General features: G+C 41.3%; 1 protein-coding gene across 1 annotated transcript in view; it reads right to left on the bottom strand.

Annotated features, from left to right (window-relative positions):
• COL4A2 (collagen type IV alpha 2 chain) overlaps window positions 1-17471 on the bottom strand; it is a 226075-nt gene that overhangs the window by 29122 nt on the left and 179482 nt on the right. Inside the window, exons 26-32 of the mRNA XM_070933134.1 lie at window positions 16933-16992; window positions 16516-16578; window positions 14596-14703; window positions 6003-6224; window positions 3133-3294; window positions 1508-1678; window positions 1172-1315 (exon numbers count right to left, since the gene is read on the bottom strand). Of these exons, the coding sequence (XP_070789235.1) occupies window positions 1172-1315; window positions 1508-1678; window positions 3133-3294; window positions 6003-6224; window positions 14596-14703; window positions 16516-16578; window positions 16933-16992 (930 nt within the window). The remainder of the gene's footprint in view (window positions 1-1171; window positions 1316-1507; window positions 1679-3132; window positions 3295-6002; window positions 6225-14595; window positions 14704-16515; window positions 16579-16932; window positions 16993-17471) is intronic.

A 17471-nucleotide genomic window follows, 5' to 3' on the forward strand; every position in this document is an offset into this window, starting at 1 on the left:
AGTAAGTAGATGACCCCTTTTTTTTATTTCCAGAAAAATTAGGATTTAAAAAAGGAAAATAATGTAAAAATGTGTTTACAGAGATTACATTCTGCATCTCCAGTTTTATTAGTGATAGGAAGATGGCAAAGTGGCAATATATATGGTACTTTAAAGAGCTCTTCAGATATTTCTATTTAACTCACTGCAGAAGATAAGCATTTGCTAATTACTGTTCGAATCCTAACTTCCCTGCCAGCAGCTGTCAGACCAGACAGGGAACGGATCTAACAACAGATTTCTTTGAAAAAGCAATAACAGAGATAAAAAGAATGTTGGTACATCAAAACTTTAAAAAAAAAACCATCAATGAAAATACTCTGAACTAAGAAAGAAGACTGACCCCAATCAACCCACCCTGGAGAACTTTCTACCCATCAATACTTCTGTCGATGAGTCAAATTCTAATGTTTTGTCATCCAGCACCTTGTTAGACTGGGAAAGCAAGGAATTTACATTCTTTGAGGCAAGAGGACAATCTGAGACAAGGGAGGGAAAAGTACCAGTATATTAAATCTCCTTCACGGAAACTTATGTGGAGCTGCTATCTAAGAACTGTTTGTTAACAGCTTGGACTGTAATTTCAATTCAATTCATGACCAGTTGCTGACAGCCAATAACAAGATTGATGAGCTAAATGTACCGTAATCAATTGTGACTCTTGTTTTGCTAGTGAATGACCAAAATAAAATTACTATTCATAATAATGCACCCATTGTTCTTTTTCAACTGGAGTCATGGAAGAGGTTTTTTTTTTTAGAAATCAAAATACATATTAAAATCCACTTTCTGATTCTTATGTTAAAAGAAGAGCAAACTGCATACTTTTAAACTTGTCAACTGTTCTTCATTTGCCTTACATAGAAGACAAAGGCAAAGCAAAAAGATACTGTTGAAATTTGTACGTGGTAAGATTAAAGCTAACATTCCTAAAGACATTTACTCAGAATAAACCCAACTGAATTATAGAATTTGATTTTAAATCAATGTATTTAGGTTTACACTGTAATGTTTTTTTATAAAAGGAATTTTCAGTTAAACAAAAGCTTTCTTAAAGACTATTTACAATTTTACATGAACATATCTGTGCATACTGAATAATGTGAGTGCCTCATAACACTGAAGAGAATACCTTTTAATCCGAATTCCCCAGATGGTCCTTTAGCACCTTGTGTGCCAGGGAGGCCTTTTTCTCCATGGATTCCTTTCTGTCCTGGCCATCCTTTGAACCCCATAGCACCACTGAAACCTCCAATGCCAGGAGATCCTTTAGAACCTTGAATGAAAATTGTAAAACATGTTTAGGTTTCCAGCCTCCAATGGAAATCGAAAGTACAAATTTAGCTTTCACAAAGGGGCTTTACAATAAGTGAAAATAATTCATTAGAGCCTTGCAAAAGCTGGTAGTGCCTGAGAAAGGAGTGGGTTGTAACTCTGAGTAGAGATTTTATGCAGAAGTTGTTATTACCTTTAAGACCTGGGAAACCAGGCATTCCAACAATTCCATGGAGACCAATTTCCCCAGCCTTTCCTTTAGTTCCAATAAAGCCCGGTTCACCTTTGTCCCCTGGCAGACCTTTCATCCCTACAGGACCAACTTTCCCTGCTTCCCCTGGTTCTCCTCTGACACCAGGGGATCCTATAAAAAAAAAAAAATCAAAGAGAGGTGTTTGATTAAAATATAGGCAGCAGAGAGCAGTTATTATACTTCAATTATATAGGTGCACAAAAGGCAACAGTAAGAACTCATTTGTCTGAAAAATAAGCAAAGGAAATGTCTTCCAATAACTGACATTACAAATTAAAACAAAAACTTTTTTTTATTAGGGATCGGGTACTATTTAATAAGCAGATGTGTGTAGAATTCCCCAGCCAGCCAGCTACTTCCTGCTAACCACTCCAACTTTGGGAATTGAAGTTCACATATCTTAAAGTTCCAAGGTTGAAAAACAATGTTCTAGTATAAACCATAAACCCGCACAAATTGGAGCTTCATTTATTTATAGGATTTTATTTAATTATATATGATAGTTAGATTCTCTTCCATAAAAAAAGAATAGGAAGTGCCAGTTATTTTTTACACACAGATATACATTAGATTTCTCACAGACCTCTTAATAATCTGAATATTTAAGTATTTAATTTAAATAATTATTTAATTAAATTCAGGAAATTTAGTTCCATTCTGTTTAATTGATGGTGAGTAAAATAAACAGAACATAGAATCAAAGATCTGGAAGGAACCTTGGAGGTCTTCTAGTCCAACCTCCTGCTCAAGGCAGGAGACCTTATACCAGCCTGGTCATATTGTATTGATCCGTCCATTATATAATTTAGGGCTAGGAGGCAGTGGGTTTTTTTCATGCCAGGAAAGTTTCAAAAATCTGAAGACATGGTTTGGCTCTGATTCAATGTTTCAGAAAATAGTTCAGTCTAATTTAGAGATTTAAAAAAAAAAACCATAGGCTATCTATTTCAAACTAGGATTCCAATGAAATTTATGCCTCTTAGCAATTACAATATGATGACAGAAATTACTATAGCTTTTTTACCTTTTAAAAGCATGGATGGAAATTTGCTAACCCTACTTGACTAAATTTAAGAGAAAAAAAAAACCCACAGAGATATTTGAGCTATGGTTTTTTAAGTGTCTAAAAAGACCTTGCTTACTCTCCAGTGGAATGACACTGAAAACAGCTGAGGTGTGATCTGATCAGCGTGCCCACAGCATTTATCTGAGAACAAGAGGAGGGTTATTTGGCTAGCCATTTGGTTGGGTGATAGGCGTTGAAAAGGTCTGCAAGAACCTGAATGAATAGGGAGATAGTTTAAATCCTTTTTGTCACTGCATTTTGAGATCGGGTAGACACCAAGAGTGCATTTGTGGCAGGCAGACATAGAGGCTACCTTGATATGTTGGGATGTATGGGAGAGGAAGAATAATTGAATGGGGAAAGGCTTGGTATGCCTGCATGTGTGTGATACGAAGGGAGGATGCAGGGGCTGCTTGATTGCTGCCTACAGGAAAAACAGAAAGTGATGAGGCTGTACAGATCTTTGGGGGAGGGCAGGAATATTGGAATAATTTCTCACCAACAAATCCTTGTGAGCCTTTTTTACCCAGGGACCCTTGCTGGCCTGGGAGCCCAGGGAATCCAAATGTTGCTGGTGGTCCTCGGATACCGGTTAGTCCAGTGGGCCCAGGAAACCCTGGATTCCCTTTGGATCCAGGTGAACCAGGGAAGCCGTCTCTTCCTAACAGAAGGAGATAATAAGTAAACAGTCATGATTTAGAGAACTTATATGAACAGGCACAGCACTGAATTCTTACTAAATTAATTAAACTTCTTCCTAGTGGAGCTTAAGCAATGACTATCTTCTTTGTAAGAGCTGAATCCAGGCAAAGACCTACAAATACTAATAAACAATGATGATGAAACCAGTAGAAAAAAAATGGCTTGACCATAAGCTGTCATGTCATGTCATGTCATGTCATGTCATATCATATGTCATGTCATGTCATGTCATGTCATGTCATGTCATGTCATGTCATGTCATCTCATCTCATCTCATCTCATCTCATCACTTGCAAGCTACATTTGCTTGAGCACCTCTAGGTAAAGGCATTCTTTTCTCTGCTGATTATTGTTTCTTTTGCTGGAGTAACATGCGGTATCTTTGGTAATGGTAATGAACTGCATTCAAGAATAAAAATCATGAATCTTTTCAAATTCATATTCAAATTCAAATACAAGCTCATTCCAGTTAATGAATGAATGCACTTACATATACAAGATAATATAAATGAATAATCACAAAACCAATTAATCTAGACTTATACCAATCAAAAGACATGTCTGTTTGTCTATCATCTCTCTCCCTCCCTCCCTCTCTCTCTCACTATCCATCCATTCATCCACTCTAACCTAATCTTGATCACACACAATATAAATACTACAGTTATGAATGCATACATAATATATATTCACACTTAGATGGCAAGCAAAGTAAAGGCTTTTCTGAATATTGGATATTGTTATATCCAAAGATAATTAGATGGCTTATGGAAAGAGTTCTATCCAGGTTAAAATAACTTGGAAACAGTGACAAATCCAGTTGATATTCTGCTGCCATTATTTATGCTAACCTTAACCAAAGATGCCTCTAGAGAAAAGCCATGAAACTACGGCTTAGATTTTAAACAGCATTGTGAAACTGTTCATTTTCAGGAAAACTATTAACAGAGTCCAAGTTTGGGAGAGTACTTTGTGGCTCCCATAATATTTTAAGCTGAAACTTACCTATTAAATCAGGATCTGAATTAAACTCTACTAATATTTAAAACCAGAGTAAAAAAATAATAATAAGTGGAATTGTTTTTTGAAGCTACATTTCAGAATACTGCATGTCAAATAAGCAGAAATTATTACATTGCCCTATATCATTCAAAAGGATAGCAATAGCACTTAGACTTATATACTACTTCACAGTGCTTTATAGCCCTCTCTAAGCGGTTTACAGAGTCAGCATATTGCCCCCAACATTGTGGGTCCTCCTTTTACCGACTTTGGAAGGATAGAAGGCTGAGTCAACCTAGAGTCACTCAGAATTGAACTCCTGGCGGGAGCAGTGAATTAGCTTGCAGTACTGCATTCTAACCACTGCACTACCATGGCTCACTCATAGAATCATAAGGCTGGAAGGCATCTCGGAGGTCTTCCAGTCCAACCCCGTGCTCAAGGCAGGAGACTTATACTATCCCAATCAAATGGTTGTCCAGTCTAACTTGAAAACCTCCAGTGATTGAGCACCCACACCCTCATGTGGCAAGCTGTTCCATTGATTGATTGCTCTCATCAGAAAATTTCTCCTTACTTTTAAGTTGTATCTCTCTTTGACAAGCTTCCATTCATTACTTCTTGTTCTGCCCTCTGATGGCCTCAATCCCCTCTTCTTTTTGACAACTCCTCAAGTAGTGGAAGACAATTATTATGTCTTTCCTATTGAAAGCCTATTGAAGAGATCGTTCTCTTCAATAGGCTAAGCATACTTAGGTCCCACAACCATTTGTACATCAGACCCTTTATCATCTTTGTTGCTCTTCTCTGCACTCTTTCTAGGGTCTCAACATCTTTTTTATATCACGGTGACAAGAATGAGATGCAGTATTCCAAGCGTGGTCTCAGCAGTGTGATGTAAAACAGTGCTATCACTTCTTGTCTTGACACTATCCCTCTATTGATTCAGCCTAAGACTGCATTGGCTTTTTTGACAGCTGCATTACACTGCTGGCTATATTTAAGTGGTTATCCACTCAACACCTAGAGCCCTTTCACAGTTGCTACTGTTGAGCCAAGTACCACCTATTCTATGCATTTGGTTTTTCCTGCCTAAGTGTTGGACCTTACTTTTCTCACCATTGAACTGCACCTTGTCAGCTAGGGCCCAATGCTCAAGTCTGTCAAGATCCTTCTAGAACTTAAGTCTATCTTCTAAAGAATTAGCTATTCCCCCCTTGCTTGATGTCATCTGCAAGTGTGATGAGTTCCCTTCTATCCCCTTATCCAGATCATTTATGAAGATGATGAAGAGTACTTGGCTTTAGACAACACCATTAAAAAAAAATCTGGGAAAGTAATTCTGAAAATTTGTTTGTGCTGGTGCCAATCCAGCCATGATTACTGGAGTTCTCCCCAGAAACCACAGATAAGTGCTGATGATGCATCCTGTGCATTATGCACTCAGAACAGTGTCTGTCTGTGAGACTACCTTGTCATTGGAACTATACCACATGGCTATTTTATCTTGCTCCAGAACCTGTAGAACCTTAGCATCCCAGTGGCCCCTCCAATACCCAACTCTGTCTTTTCAGCTTTCTACCACCCTCTTTATTCTAATGTATAAGGCCCTACTGTACCATTTTTTTCTCTTATTAACCTTTATGTAATCTAAGCCACAGTTACCTTTAATTCCTGGTAAACCTTGATCTCCTTGCGAGCCTTTTGTTCCTGGGAATCCAGGTGGCCCAGGGTCCCCAGGAGAGCCTGATGGTGCTCCTAGAACATCACCTGTAAGCCCCTTTTCACCAAGGAGGCCTGGCAAACCTGGCAAACCAGGATTTCCTAGAAGTCCCCTTTCCCCAGGCTTTCCTGGGGCACCTCTGCTTCCTCTGGGTCCAGTGAATCCTAAGAGTAATAAAATGACATTGATAATAAGAATCAAACTTAGATCAATTAACAGCAAATTAGATAAAGTATGGGGAAAATATTAAAATAATCAGCATCATGAGTATTATTAATCAAATGAACATTTACTCCCATTAGTTTCTATGAGAATATAGTAACTATTAAAATATCTTATTTGCATATCAGTACAACCTATTATATGAATATTATATGAATATTATAATCTATTATATGAATATTTCCTGGACATGATTTAGAAAAAGTTTTGCTATAAAGGTCTGATCAAGTACAGTCCAATAACAGAGCAGTTTTTCATTTTAATTGGTCCATTAAATTAAAATTTGCTCAGTGCTGCCCTCCTTTGTTTCCTGAACATGTGAACTGTAATAGGTTGGTACTATAAGATATCCTTATAGTTAAATTAATTTGCTAAAAAAAACAAAACCATGTCATGTTTAATGGGTACAAATGGAGTTTATATTAGTCAGACTCTCTTATAGCAGTCTATACTTGCATTATATTAAGAAATTAATAATTATTACCACAAATACATATCTGAAACTTACCTCAGAATTTGAAAAAAGCAGAAAGAAAATTTGCCCCGACACTCTGCATATTTTCTCATTCCTTGATCACCCAGGTTTTTTAACACATGGATACACATTTTTAATTTAAGGAATTGGAAAATAAAATCCATAGGATTAATGACTTTATTTATGGTAAACCTATTTCTGTTAGAAATATTCTGAAGAAGAACTGATCACTAGTTACAACTATCTTTCAAACATATTTCTTTTTAAATTCATGGGATTATGCAATAAAAATATTTTTCATGTTCGAAGAACGAGATATACAACAACATTTAAAATCAAAGACATCTCTACAATTTTATATAAAACTCTCACATTAAATAAATAGGTTTTTAAAAATAAGAGAAGATTTAAAATATGAATTCAGTGGATTAGTTTGGACCTTCTTATACTGTATAATAATAAAATTTACTTTAGCAAGTAATCACTGACTATAAAAATAATTAATACATTAATTTAACTTTGTCTAGATAGTGTTGAAAGTAATCAACTTGATGTCTATTACCATCTTTGGTTGGCAATATCTAATTCTTCTAGGTTGAACATTTTTGGGAAAAGGAGAAATATGCATTCATATAATTCATTATATGAATTAATTATAATGTTTTATTGTCTAGCCCCAAATATTATGAGAGAAGACCAAGGAGGACTTCCAAATATTATGAGAGGATACTCCTCTCCCTCATAGTAGGCAAAATTGCTCCCTAGTGCAAGGGACAACTTCCTCCTCTCCAGATCACATACAAAATAAATTTTCAGGACATTTGTGAAAAACTAAAGAAATAAAAGAAATTAACATGGCTTCCAGTCAGTCAGCTATTATATGGATGCTGAAGTAAAAAATATGGTTGCTATTATTAATATGTAACTTTTAGATATGAGTGGAAATCCCTGTATTTTCTAAGAACAGGAATACTCAATAAGGATCTGTGTCAGGAGAAAACCAGTGAATTGTTGGTGAGTTAAAATTTCCTTTTAAAAACCTTATTTTTAAAATACCTAATTAGAATTAGAGTTCTTTTCCCAGTGGGTCTCTTTAATCTGTGCTTCGCCAGCTAAAGAATAGCTCTTTGCTACTCCTCAGGCAAATACACTTGCCCAGTCTGGTATAAATCAGCACAAGCTACCTACCTCTGTAGCTTTTCTATGCGCATGTCCAAGATGGCGGTCCTGCTCTAAAACGCTGTGGAGAGATGGGATGATATTTGGCCTTGGGGGGTTCTGGGGGGCCGTTTTAACCATCTATGACCCCCCTCCCAGCAAGTGGAGCCTATTGTCAGCAGTTAGAGAGATTTTTGGTTCTCTAACGTTCCCTGGAATATCGACTCTGTGAGGAAATGCTGGTCCATGGTTGCCGTGGGAAGGGCGGCATCAGCAGCTTATGGATGGCGGCGGTGTCAGCGGCGGTGGTGGCAAACTAGCCCATCGGCTTGTTTAGCTGGCTTCCTAGCTAGATGGCCCATCGGTAGTTGCAGCTGGAGCGACGCCGGCAGCACTGGCTGCGGCATCAACGTGGGCAGCATCTCTCCGTCGGTACCGTAGACGCCCGGTTGGAGGTAGAGGGGCGTCTACGAGGAGAAGATATCGATGAGTTGGCTCGCTTGGTGGTGCCCGCAGTGATACCGACGTCAACGATGCTGACTGGGCAACGGGGCAACGGTTGGCCGGTGGGACGGCTAGAAGTCGGGTGTTAACAGCGGATGAGGGGTATTACGATGGTGGGAGCCCCTCCATTGTGGAATTTAGATCCCGGAGCCTGTTGGACCACTACAGGGCTGTCCAGGTAACTCCCGAAGATTAGCCCCTGTGGCGAGGCCTCCTCCATTAACATCGTTGGAGGCCAAGACTGGACATGGGGTGGCTGTTGAGGATCTGGGGTGGATGAGGAGGGTCGAGAGGTTGACAGAGTGGTGTCTACCCTGTTGCCTCCTATGCCCCCCCCTTCGGCTGGTTTATAGGCCCCAGGACGGTCACCCTTGCCCTATTGGTTCCTGCTCGATGGAGGTGGCCCTACCCATTTCCATCTTTTTCCCTTTCTGGTACGCCCACCTTTGTGAACAATGTGGACCTCCTTATTCCGGAGTCTTGGACCTGGCTCTTTTTTTCATCCTGCTCGCTGGCTGTATGGAGAATGGCAGTGTACGGGAGGACTGATGGAGCCGGTTCTGTACTACGTTTCACCACTGGAGGGATGTCCCACCTTTTCCAGGGTCAGTGTGGACCAACCACCGCGAGAGGGTGGCTTGGATGTTTCCCCCCCCCAGTTATCAGAACGCTATGACTCCAGCCTATTGCTATGAGAGGGCAACGGAGGCTCTCCTGGTTATGTTTTAATCTGACCTGTCTCCTGGACGTTTCTGGACTATCATTGTGGACTCCCTGGCCATATTTTTCACCATCATCCCAGAGTTTTGGATGTACTCGAGGTCCAAGCTTCTTGTGCTGCGAGATTCCCCCTTCTCGCAGGTTTGGCCCTCCATGTTATCAAGGGCCTATCATGGTGACGGGTTTTGGAACCCCAAGAGATGGCATGCGTCAAAGAGAAGATTAAGGGGTTTTTAAAATGTATTATTAACTAAAATTTTAAGGGATTCAGGGGTGGGAGGGGGTTGTAAAGGTGGACTTGGGGGGGTCCATATAGCCACTGAGCGGGGTGATGGGTCGATTGGACACAGCGGAGGGGTCGTGGAAGGAAATTTGACCAGGGAGTAGGGGGGTGATAGGAAGGGCAGTGTAATTGAAATAATGAGTGGGAGGGGCAGATATGACGGGCGCAGGGGGCCATATCATGCCCCGGGGTGCGCACACGCTGTTTATGAGCGATTACGCACTCCGACCCCCAATGTGCGACTCGTGTCCGGGGTTGCACAGAGCCTCAGGCCCTGGGTCCATGGCTGATGTTATGTAATGCCAGGTCGGTTGTTAACAAAGCCCCCCTCATTTGTGATCTTATGTTGGAGGGGGGTGCAGACCTGGCAGGTATTACGGAGACTGGTTGGGCCAGGAGTGGGGGGTCCCCCTCATTGAAATGTGCCCACCAGGTTTCCGTGCATTTCATAAGCCAAAAGCTCAGGGGAGGGGTGGGGAAGTGGCGGCGATTATTAGGGAAAGTCTTTGTCCGAGGGAGACCACTGTTCCTCAGATAGCCGGATTGAGTCCCTTTTTGTGAAGTGGGGCCGTGGGGTGCAGATGGGTTTGCTGATTATGTACCTGGCTCCCTGCCACGTGGCGGCGACCCTGCCCAAGCTGTTCGACGTTACTGCCGGGGTGGCGGTTGATACCCCCAGACTTATTGTCATGGGGGATTTCAACCTACCAGGTGAGACGTCAGAGGTGGCTCGGGAGTTCATGGCTTCCATGGCGGCCATGGACCTGACCCAGTTAGTTCAAGGCCCCACTCACATAGGGGGACACACTCTGGACTTGATTTTTGTCTCTGGTCAGTGGTTGAATGATCTTGGTAGAGAGGACCTAGACATTAAACCTTTGTCATGGACAGATCATTTGCTCCTTCACTTGGACTTTCTAGCCACTTCCCCCCACTGCAGGGGGAACTGAACTGACCAGATGGTTCCATCCCAGACGCCTGATGGATCCTGAAAGGTTCCTGACGGAGCTTGGGTCGTTTCCTGAGACCCTGGCACACGAGCCGACCGAAGACCTGGTGGCCGCCTGGGAGAGGGCGGCCACCGGAGCTTTGGACCGCATCGTGCCTTTGCGGCCTCTGACCCGATGCCGATCTCAATTGGCTCCTTGGTTCTCCGAAGAGCTGAGAGAGATGAAGTGTCGGAAAAGACGCCTAGAGAGCATTTGGAGGACTAGTCAATCCGATTCTGACCAGACACTGGTGAGTTCTTATATCAAGACCTACCTAGTGGCAATAAAAGCGGCAAAATCTAACCATTTTTCCACTCTTATCGCATCTGCAGAGAACCGCCCAGCCGCTCTGTTTAGGGTGACCCACTCCCTTCTTCATGAGGGGAATGCAGGAAGATCCCTTGCAGGGTCGAGCTGAGGATTTTTCCTGCATGATAAAATCGCTCGGATTCGGGAAGGCTTGGACTCCGACTGGGTGAGTCCGGGAGAGGAGACGACGGTAGATCTTGAGAACATTATCTGGGAGGAGTTTGATCCTGTGGCTCCTGAGGATGTGGACAGGGTTCTGGGTAAGATTAGTGCCACCACGTGTTTATTAGACCCGTGTCCCTCCTGGTTGGTACTGGCCTCCCGGGAGGTTACACGAGGCTGGCTCCAGGGGATTGTAAGTGCTTCTTTGAGTGAGGGTCCTTTCCCACTGCCTTGAAAGAGGCAGTGGTGAGGCCCCTCCTCAAGAAGCCTTCCCTGGACCTGGCTGAATTAGCTAACTACCGTCCGGTCTCCAACCTTCGTTTTGTGGCGAAGGTTGTTGAGAGTGTGGTGGCACGACAGCTTCCCCGGCACCTGGATGAAGCTATCTATCTGGACCCGTACCAGTCGGGCTTCAGGCAGGGGTACAGCACAGAAACGGCATTGGTCACGTTGGTGGATGATCTCTGGAGGGCTCGGGACAGGGGTTGCTCCTCTGTCCTGGTCTTATTAGATCTCTCAGCGGCTTTTGATACCATTGACCATGGTATCATGCTGCAGCGGTTGAGGGGGCACCGTTCTGCGGTGGTTCTCCTCCTTTCTCTCCAACCGTTCACAGTTTTTGTTGGCAGGGGGGCAGAGGTTGACTTCGAGGCGCCTCGCATGGGGAGTGCCACAAGGGCCGGTCCTCTCGCCCTTCTGTTCAACGTTTATGTGAAGCCACTGGGTGAGATCATCCGTGGTTTTGGGGTGAGAGTCCATCAGTACGCTGATGACACTCAGCTGTACATCTCCACCCCAGACCACCCGAACAATGCCCTTGATGTGATGTCTCGCTGCCTGGAGGCCGTGTGGGTCTGAATGGGGAGAAATAGGCTCTGACTCAACCCTTCCAAGACCGAGTGGCTGTGGCTTCCGGCGTCCTGATATAGTCAGCTGGTGCCATCACTGACTATTGGGGGTGAATCTCTACCCCCCACAGAGAGGGCTCACAATCTGGGTGTCCTCCTGGACGCACGGCTGTCTTTAGAAGAGCATATGACAGCCATGGCCAGGTGGGCTTTTTATCAGGTTCGCTTGATCCGCCAGTTGCAGCCCTTTCTGGACTGGGATGCCTTGCGCACGGTCACTCACGCCCTTGTCACCTCCCGGCTGGAATATTGTAATGCTCTCTACATGGGGTTCCCCTTGAAGAGCACTCGGAGGCTCCAACTGGTCCAGAATGCGGCTGCACGGGTGGTTATGGGCACAACTTGTTGTGCCCATGTGACACCCCTCCTGCGCGAGCTGCACTGGCTCCCAGTGGTCTTCCAGGTGCGATTCAAGGTACTGGTTACCACCTTTAAAGCGCTCCATGGCATAGGACCCAGGTACCTTCGAGACCAACTTCTGCCACCAATAGCCTCCCACCGGCCAGTTCACTCCCACAGAGTGGGTCTCCTCAGGGTGCCATCAGCCAAGTTAGGTCGGCTGGCGACACCCAGGGGGAGGGCCTTCTCTGTGGGAGCCCTTGCCTTGTGGAATGAACTGCCCCTGGAAATGCGTAAGATCTCCGACCTCCGTGTATTTCGCTGTGCCCTCAAGACCCTGCTGTTCCGCCAGGCTGGGCTATCTATGTAATGATTTTAAATTGGGTGTTTTAAATTTGGGGTTTTAAATCTGAGCCGAAATTATTTAATAATTTTAATTATTTTTAAATTGATGTCTGTTTTTGTGCTTTTAATAGGCTGTACACCGCCCTGAGTCCTTCGGGAGAATGGCGGTATAGAAATAAAATTATTACTATTATTACTATTATTACTATTATTACTATTATTACTATTATTATTATTATTATTATTATTATTATTATTATTATTATTATTATTATTTATTGGTTAATCTTTAGTGAGATTCACAGCCTTTGAGGCTGGTTAATAGCTCAGCAGCTCGAGTCCTAACCAAGGACCTAGGAACTGTTAAGGTATCGTCGGAGGATGTAAGCTGTTCCGAGTAAGGTGGTTTTTTGTAGAGTCAAAATGTTCAAGTCCGGCAAATTTAGAATTTCTAAATAGCGGGGTAACCCTTTGGGTATTGCTCCGAGGGCTCCAATTACAATCGGGACAACACACGATTTCTTTTTCCACAGTCTCTCAACTTCAATTTGTAAGTCCCGGTACTTTGTGATTTTTTCTTGCTGCTTATCTTCAATTCGTGCATCACCAGGTATTGCAATGTCAATGAACCATACTTTTTTCTTTTCAACTATTGTTATGTCAGGTGTGTTGTGGACCAAGTGCCTGTCAGTCTGAATCCTAAAGTCCCACAAGATCTTGAGTTTCTCATTCTCTAAAACTTTCTCAACCTGATGTTCCCAGTGGTTTTTGCTGTACTCAAATCCAAACTTCTGGCACCATTTCCAGTGAATGATTTTAGCAACACGGTCATGGCGTTGTAGGTAGTCAGTTTGTGAAATTTTGCTGCACCCACTGATCAGGTGGTCGACTGTCTCATCTTTCTCATTGCAGAGGCGGCATTTGCTGTTGGTGGTAACATGTTGAATTTTTGCCTTCATACAGTTTGTGGCTAGGGCTTGTTCTTGAGCTGCCAAAATAAAGCTTTCAGTTTCTTTTTTCAGTACTCCTGATCTTAACCAGTTCCAAGTTAGTTTCTGGTCAGCTTTGCCTTCAATACTTTTCAAGTATTGGCCATGCAGAGCTTTGTGTTTCCAATTTTCAGCTCGCTGCTCAATTACTTCTTTCTTATATTCTGCTTTTGTTTTAGTTGTCTTTAAAAGGCCTCTTTTATTTACTTCCTTAATCATTGGTTCTTCACTTTTCTGGATGTAATCATTCAAGCTGCATTTTTCTTCTTCCATAGTCTGCTTTACTTGTAGGAGTCCTCGACCACCCTCTGCTCTTGGTAAATATAATCGGTCAACATCACTTCTTCTTCTTCTTCTTCTTCTTCTTCTTCTTCTTCTTCTTCTTCTTCTTCTTCTTCTTCTTCTTCTTCTTCTTCTTCTTCTTCTTCTTATTATTATTATTATTATTATTATTATTATTATTATTATTATTTCTACCACCTAGCTGGCTAATTGGCAGAGAAGCAGCAGCATACAGACAGAGGCTTAAATCTTCTATATCTAGACAACAGCGTCTCTATGGCCTACAACCAGGCCAATTTATCAAAGATTAAAATCCAGGAAGGGCTTCCTTAGGTCGATGGAAGACTTCGAAGAATTTGAAAGCAGAGTGGATCTATGGAAAGCTGCAAAGAGCCAACACTGGATGGAGCCGATGGAGGAGCTGGCACCTGGGTCTGATAAAAGCTGGGAAGTATGGAGATTGTTGAATAGACTGAGCATGGATATAACAAGATACAGAGACACTCTGAACAAATGGGGCTACCCGGTGGCTTCTGCCCTTTGCGATTGTGATGACATGCAGACAACAACACATATGTATATTTGCCCTCTGTGTCCCGATCAGTGTATACTTGAGGATCTCATGGTAGCATGACAGAACACCATTAACGTTGCTAGTTTCTGGGCAAGATCTGTTTAATTTGTATATATTTTAATCTTGTATTTTATATTTTAAATGTTGTGCCATATAGTATGCCTTATTTTAATTGCAATAGCTTCTGACACAAACAAACCAACCAGCTAAAGGGTGAAATATAAATCCTATCCAAATATTTCAAATATCTGCAAGTAATTGTTAGTTTTACAGTACCTGCTGGACCTGCTGCACCTCCACGACCTTGATCCCCTTGAAGTCCTTTCAGTCCTTGAGATCCATTCAAACCAAATTCACCAGGAATCCCTTTTGTACCTTTTGCACCTATGATTTGAAGATGTAATATGTATATTTTTAATTAAAAAAAATAATTAGAGGAAGAAAAACTAACTGTGGTTGAATGTAGTCCTGTTTTCCAAGTGGGAGGGAGTGTGTTCCAGAAGAGCAAGAGACTGCAAGGTTTAGATAGTTTGTGTGGAAGAAAGAGAGTTAAAATGACTCCTCCCTAGGAATTCTCAGAGTATATGTTCCATGGTATAAGTTGTTTAATTTGGCAATATTTCTGTTTATAGGTGAGGAACAATAAAGGCAACTGCTTAGAAGAATCTCAACATGTCTTTCTTGGTTCTTGAAAACTGACACTAATACAAACTAAGAGAAAGTAAGTAGTAAGAGAAAGTATATAGTTGGAAAAAGAAGAAGCAGAAAAGCATCAGGTAAAGTAAAAGAAAAAAATTCATAAAGAAGTAACTTCCACTCTTCATCACAACAAATAAGTTTGTAACTCTTTATCCCTAAAATGTTACAAACAGATATCTCTTCCTTCCATAACCTATCCCTTTATAAGCAAATCCACAAAACTTCAACTTTTCAGTCTGTAAACAATTTCCAGAACTTTATAAAAATCATTTGTTATTTTAACCTTGATCAAATAAACCAACTTTATATTCCTTCCTTTTACTTCTGACAATCTTAATCTTAAATTCATCCAGATATTGTCAAAGACTTTGATTTCTCTTCAATCTTCTTTGCCCCATCACAGAAGCTTGTTTAAGGCTTTAGAAAGCCTCTTTTATAAATCTAATAAAAATACATTATCAAGACCATTCTCTTGTCAGAGACTTCCAGTTGACATCGCGGCGGGATTGGACATGCGGGGTGGGTCACCACGCTCCCGTGCTGAGTTTCTTCCTATTTGTGGGCTCCAGAGAGAGCCAAAGTTGCCCTGTAGGGGTGGTGAAGCAAAGAGGGGCACCCTGCGAGGTCGAGGAGAATCACAGCTCTCCTGTCTGGCCCAGGGTTCTTTTTCCCTCTCAGCCACGGCAAGAAGAGGCAGCTAAAGATGGCTGCTACAAAGCTGGGACAACCAAAGAACAACTAAGACTGGTGCTGGAAAGAAGTAGGTGAACAGTGTTGGAACTGGGGGAGAGGATTTTTCTTTTGCTCTAAATTTAACCCCAAGAAAAAATCTAGAGTAGTTTGCTCAGAACTTTGTGTTAAAGTGGCATCTAAGCATTTTGGGGCATTCAGAGGAAATACCTGATCGGAAATGAAGGTGCAGGAGAGTAAAATAATAGATTTTGAAATAAATAGAAAATTGGACTCCTAAATTTGGAAGATGTGGTACTAGGAAGGCATTTTAAATGCTGGAATTATTTACTTATAAAACTTATTCTATTTTTATATCTTTTTATAACCAAAATGATGATGGACAATGGACTAGTAAATTGAAATTTAAGTGGAGAGTGCCACCTGCTGATGAAAGGAAAAATTACAACCTAAGTCACATGGTCTTTGATTAACAACCATTCATTCAGCATCTGAAACAATGCTGAACAAATGGTACTTGGAGTTCCAGCTGCCATAGCCTTCCCATAGCCATGTGATTGTATCATGGGTGATTGTAACATGTGCCCATCTGTAATCTTCTTTAACATCTTCCAATAAGGGGAGTCATGTGATGTTGCATTTTATGAGTACATTGCTTAGTGATAGCAGTTCCAGTCGCAACTGCAGTTTTAAATTCAGGATTACTTGTACAGTATTGTTTTGGAATAATTATTACAGTTAAGAAAAATTGGATGAAATTATTCTATGTGAATTATGGTACTATTTGATTCTTTTAAAAAAGCATACCTGGTAGTCCAGGCAGTCCTGGGTACCCCGGAGCTCCTTTTGGGGCCGTAACACAGCTGGTCCCTAAAGACAAAAATATGAACTGAAAGAACAAAAAATGCTGATGGTTCCTTAAAGCCTAACAAGTGAATTATGGCAGGTTTTGTTAGATTAGACCCACATTGTCTGTTGAGTAGGCAACATAATTTTACTCTTTTAATACACTTTAGTGTTGCTTCTGAATTTTTAATAATTGTGCACAGCATATTTTGCTAAATGGAATTTGTGAAATTAAAATGTATAAAAAGAATTTTGAAATAATTTTCTTGTCTCACAGTTTTCTTATCACTTAGATTTCTTGTCTTATGGGAGAAGAAACATTCACTTAAATAAAAGTATATAGTTCATTTTTGAATAATCATGTTTGGTTCATTTTACCTGAATGAATTGATTCTGTTCTATTATCTTTAAGAAAGCGGTCCTCTGTTTGCCCACATTCTATAAAACAAAAGATGCAAACAAACAAGAATGTCTGATTTGTTTAAGCCGTTATCAGGCAACAAACTATAATATTCAATTAGACTATACCTTTGAATCCATCTATAAGAATTCAGTGGATCAATTTATCTATCTGATGCAATTCATTCATAAGCAGGAAAAGCTGCCAAAGTATTCAAAATATAGGAGATGGACACATGAAGCAACGTTACATAAGGAGGTCTATAAAACTGTACAGCCAACACCTTTATATCGCAAACCAGAAGGGACACTGTTATTTTTTTAATCCTAATTCCAAAACAATTTCATCAAATACTCCTGTTGCTAAGATTCGGTGATTTATTAATTGTAGCATCCACCTCAGAGATTAATTTCCAGTTCACTGAGACGGAAATTCCCTGTCAGCCTTTCCATTGTTCACTTGCTTTAAATATCAAAAGAACGCCCTTGGAAAAACTACAACCTTTCTACAAGCAGAA

This window comes from Pituophis catenifer, unplaced genomic scaffold (genome assembly GCF_029215685.1).
Source record: "Pituophis catenifer annectens isolate HBS135680 unplaced genomic scaffold, rPitCat1.0.hap2 SCAF_1, whole genome shotgun sequence".
NCBI lineage: Eukaryota > Metazoa > Chordata > Lepidosauria > Squamata > Colubridae > Pituophis > Pituophis catenifer.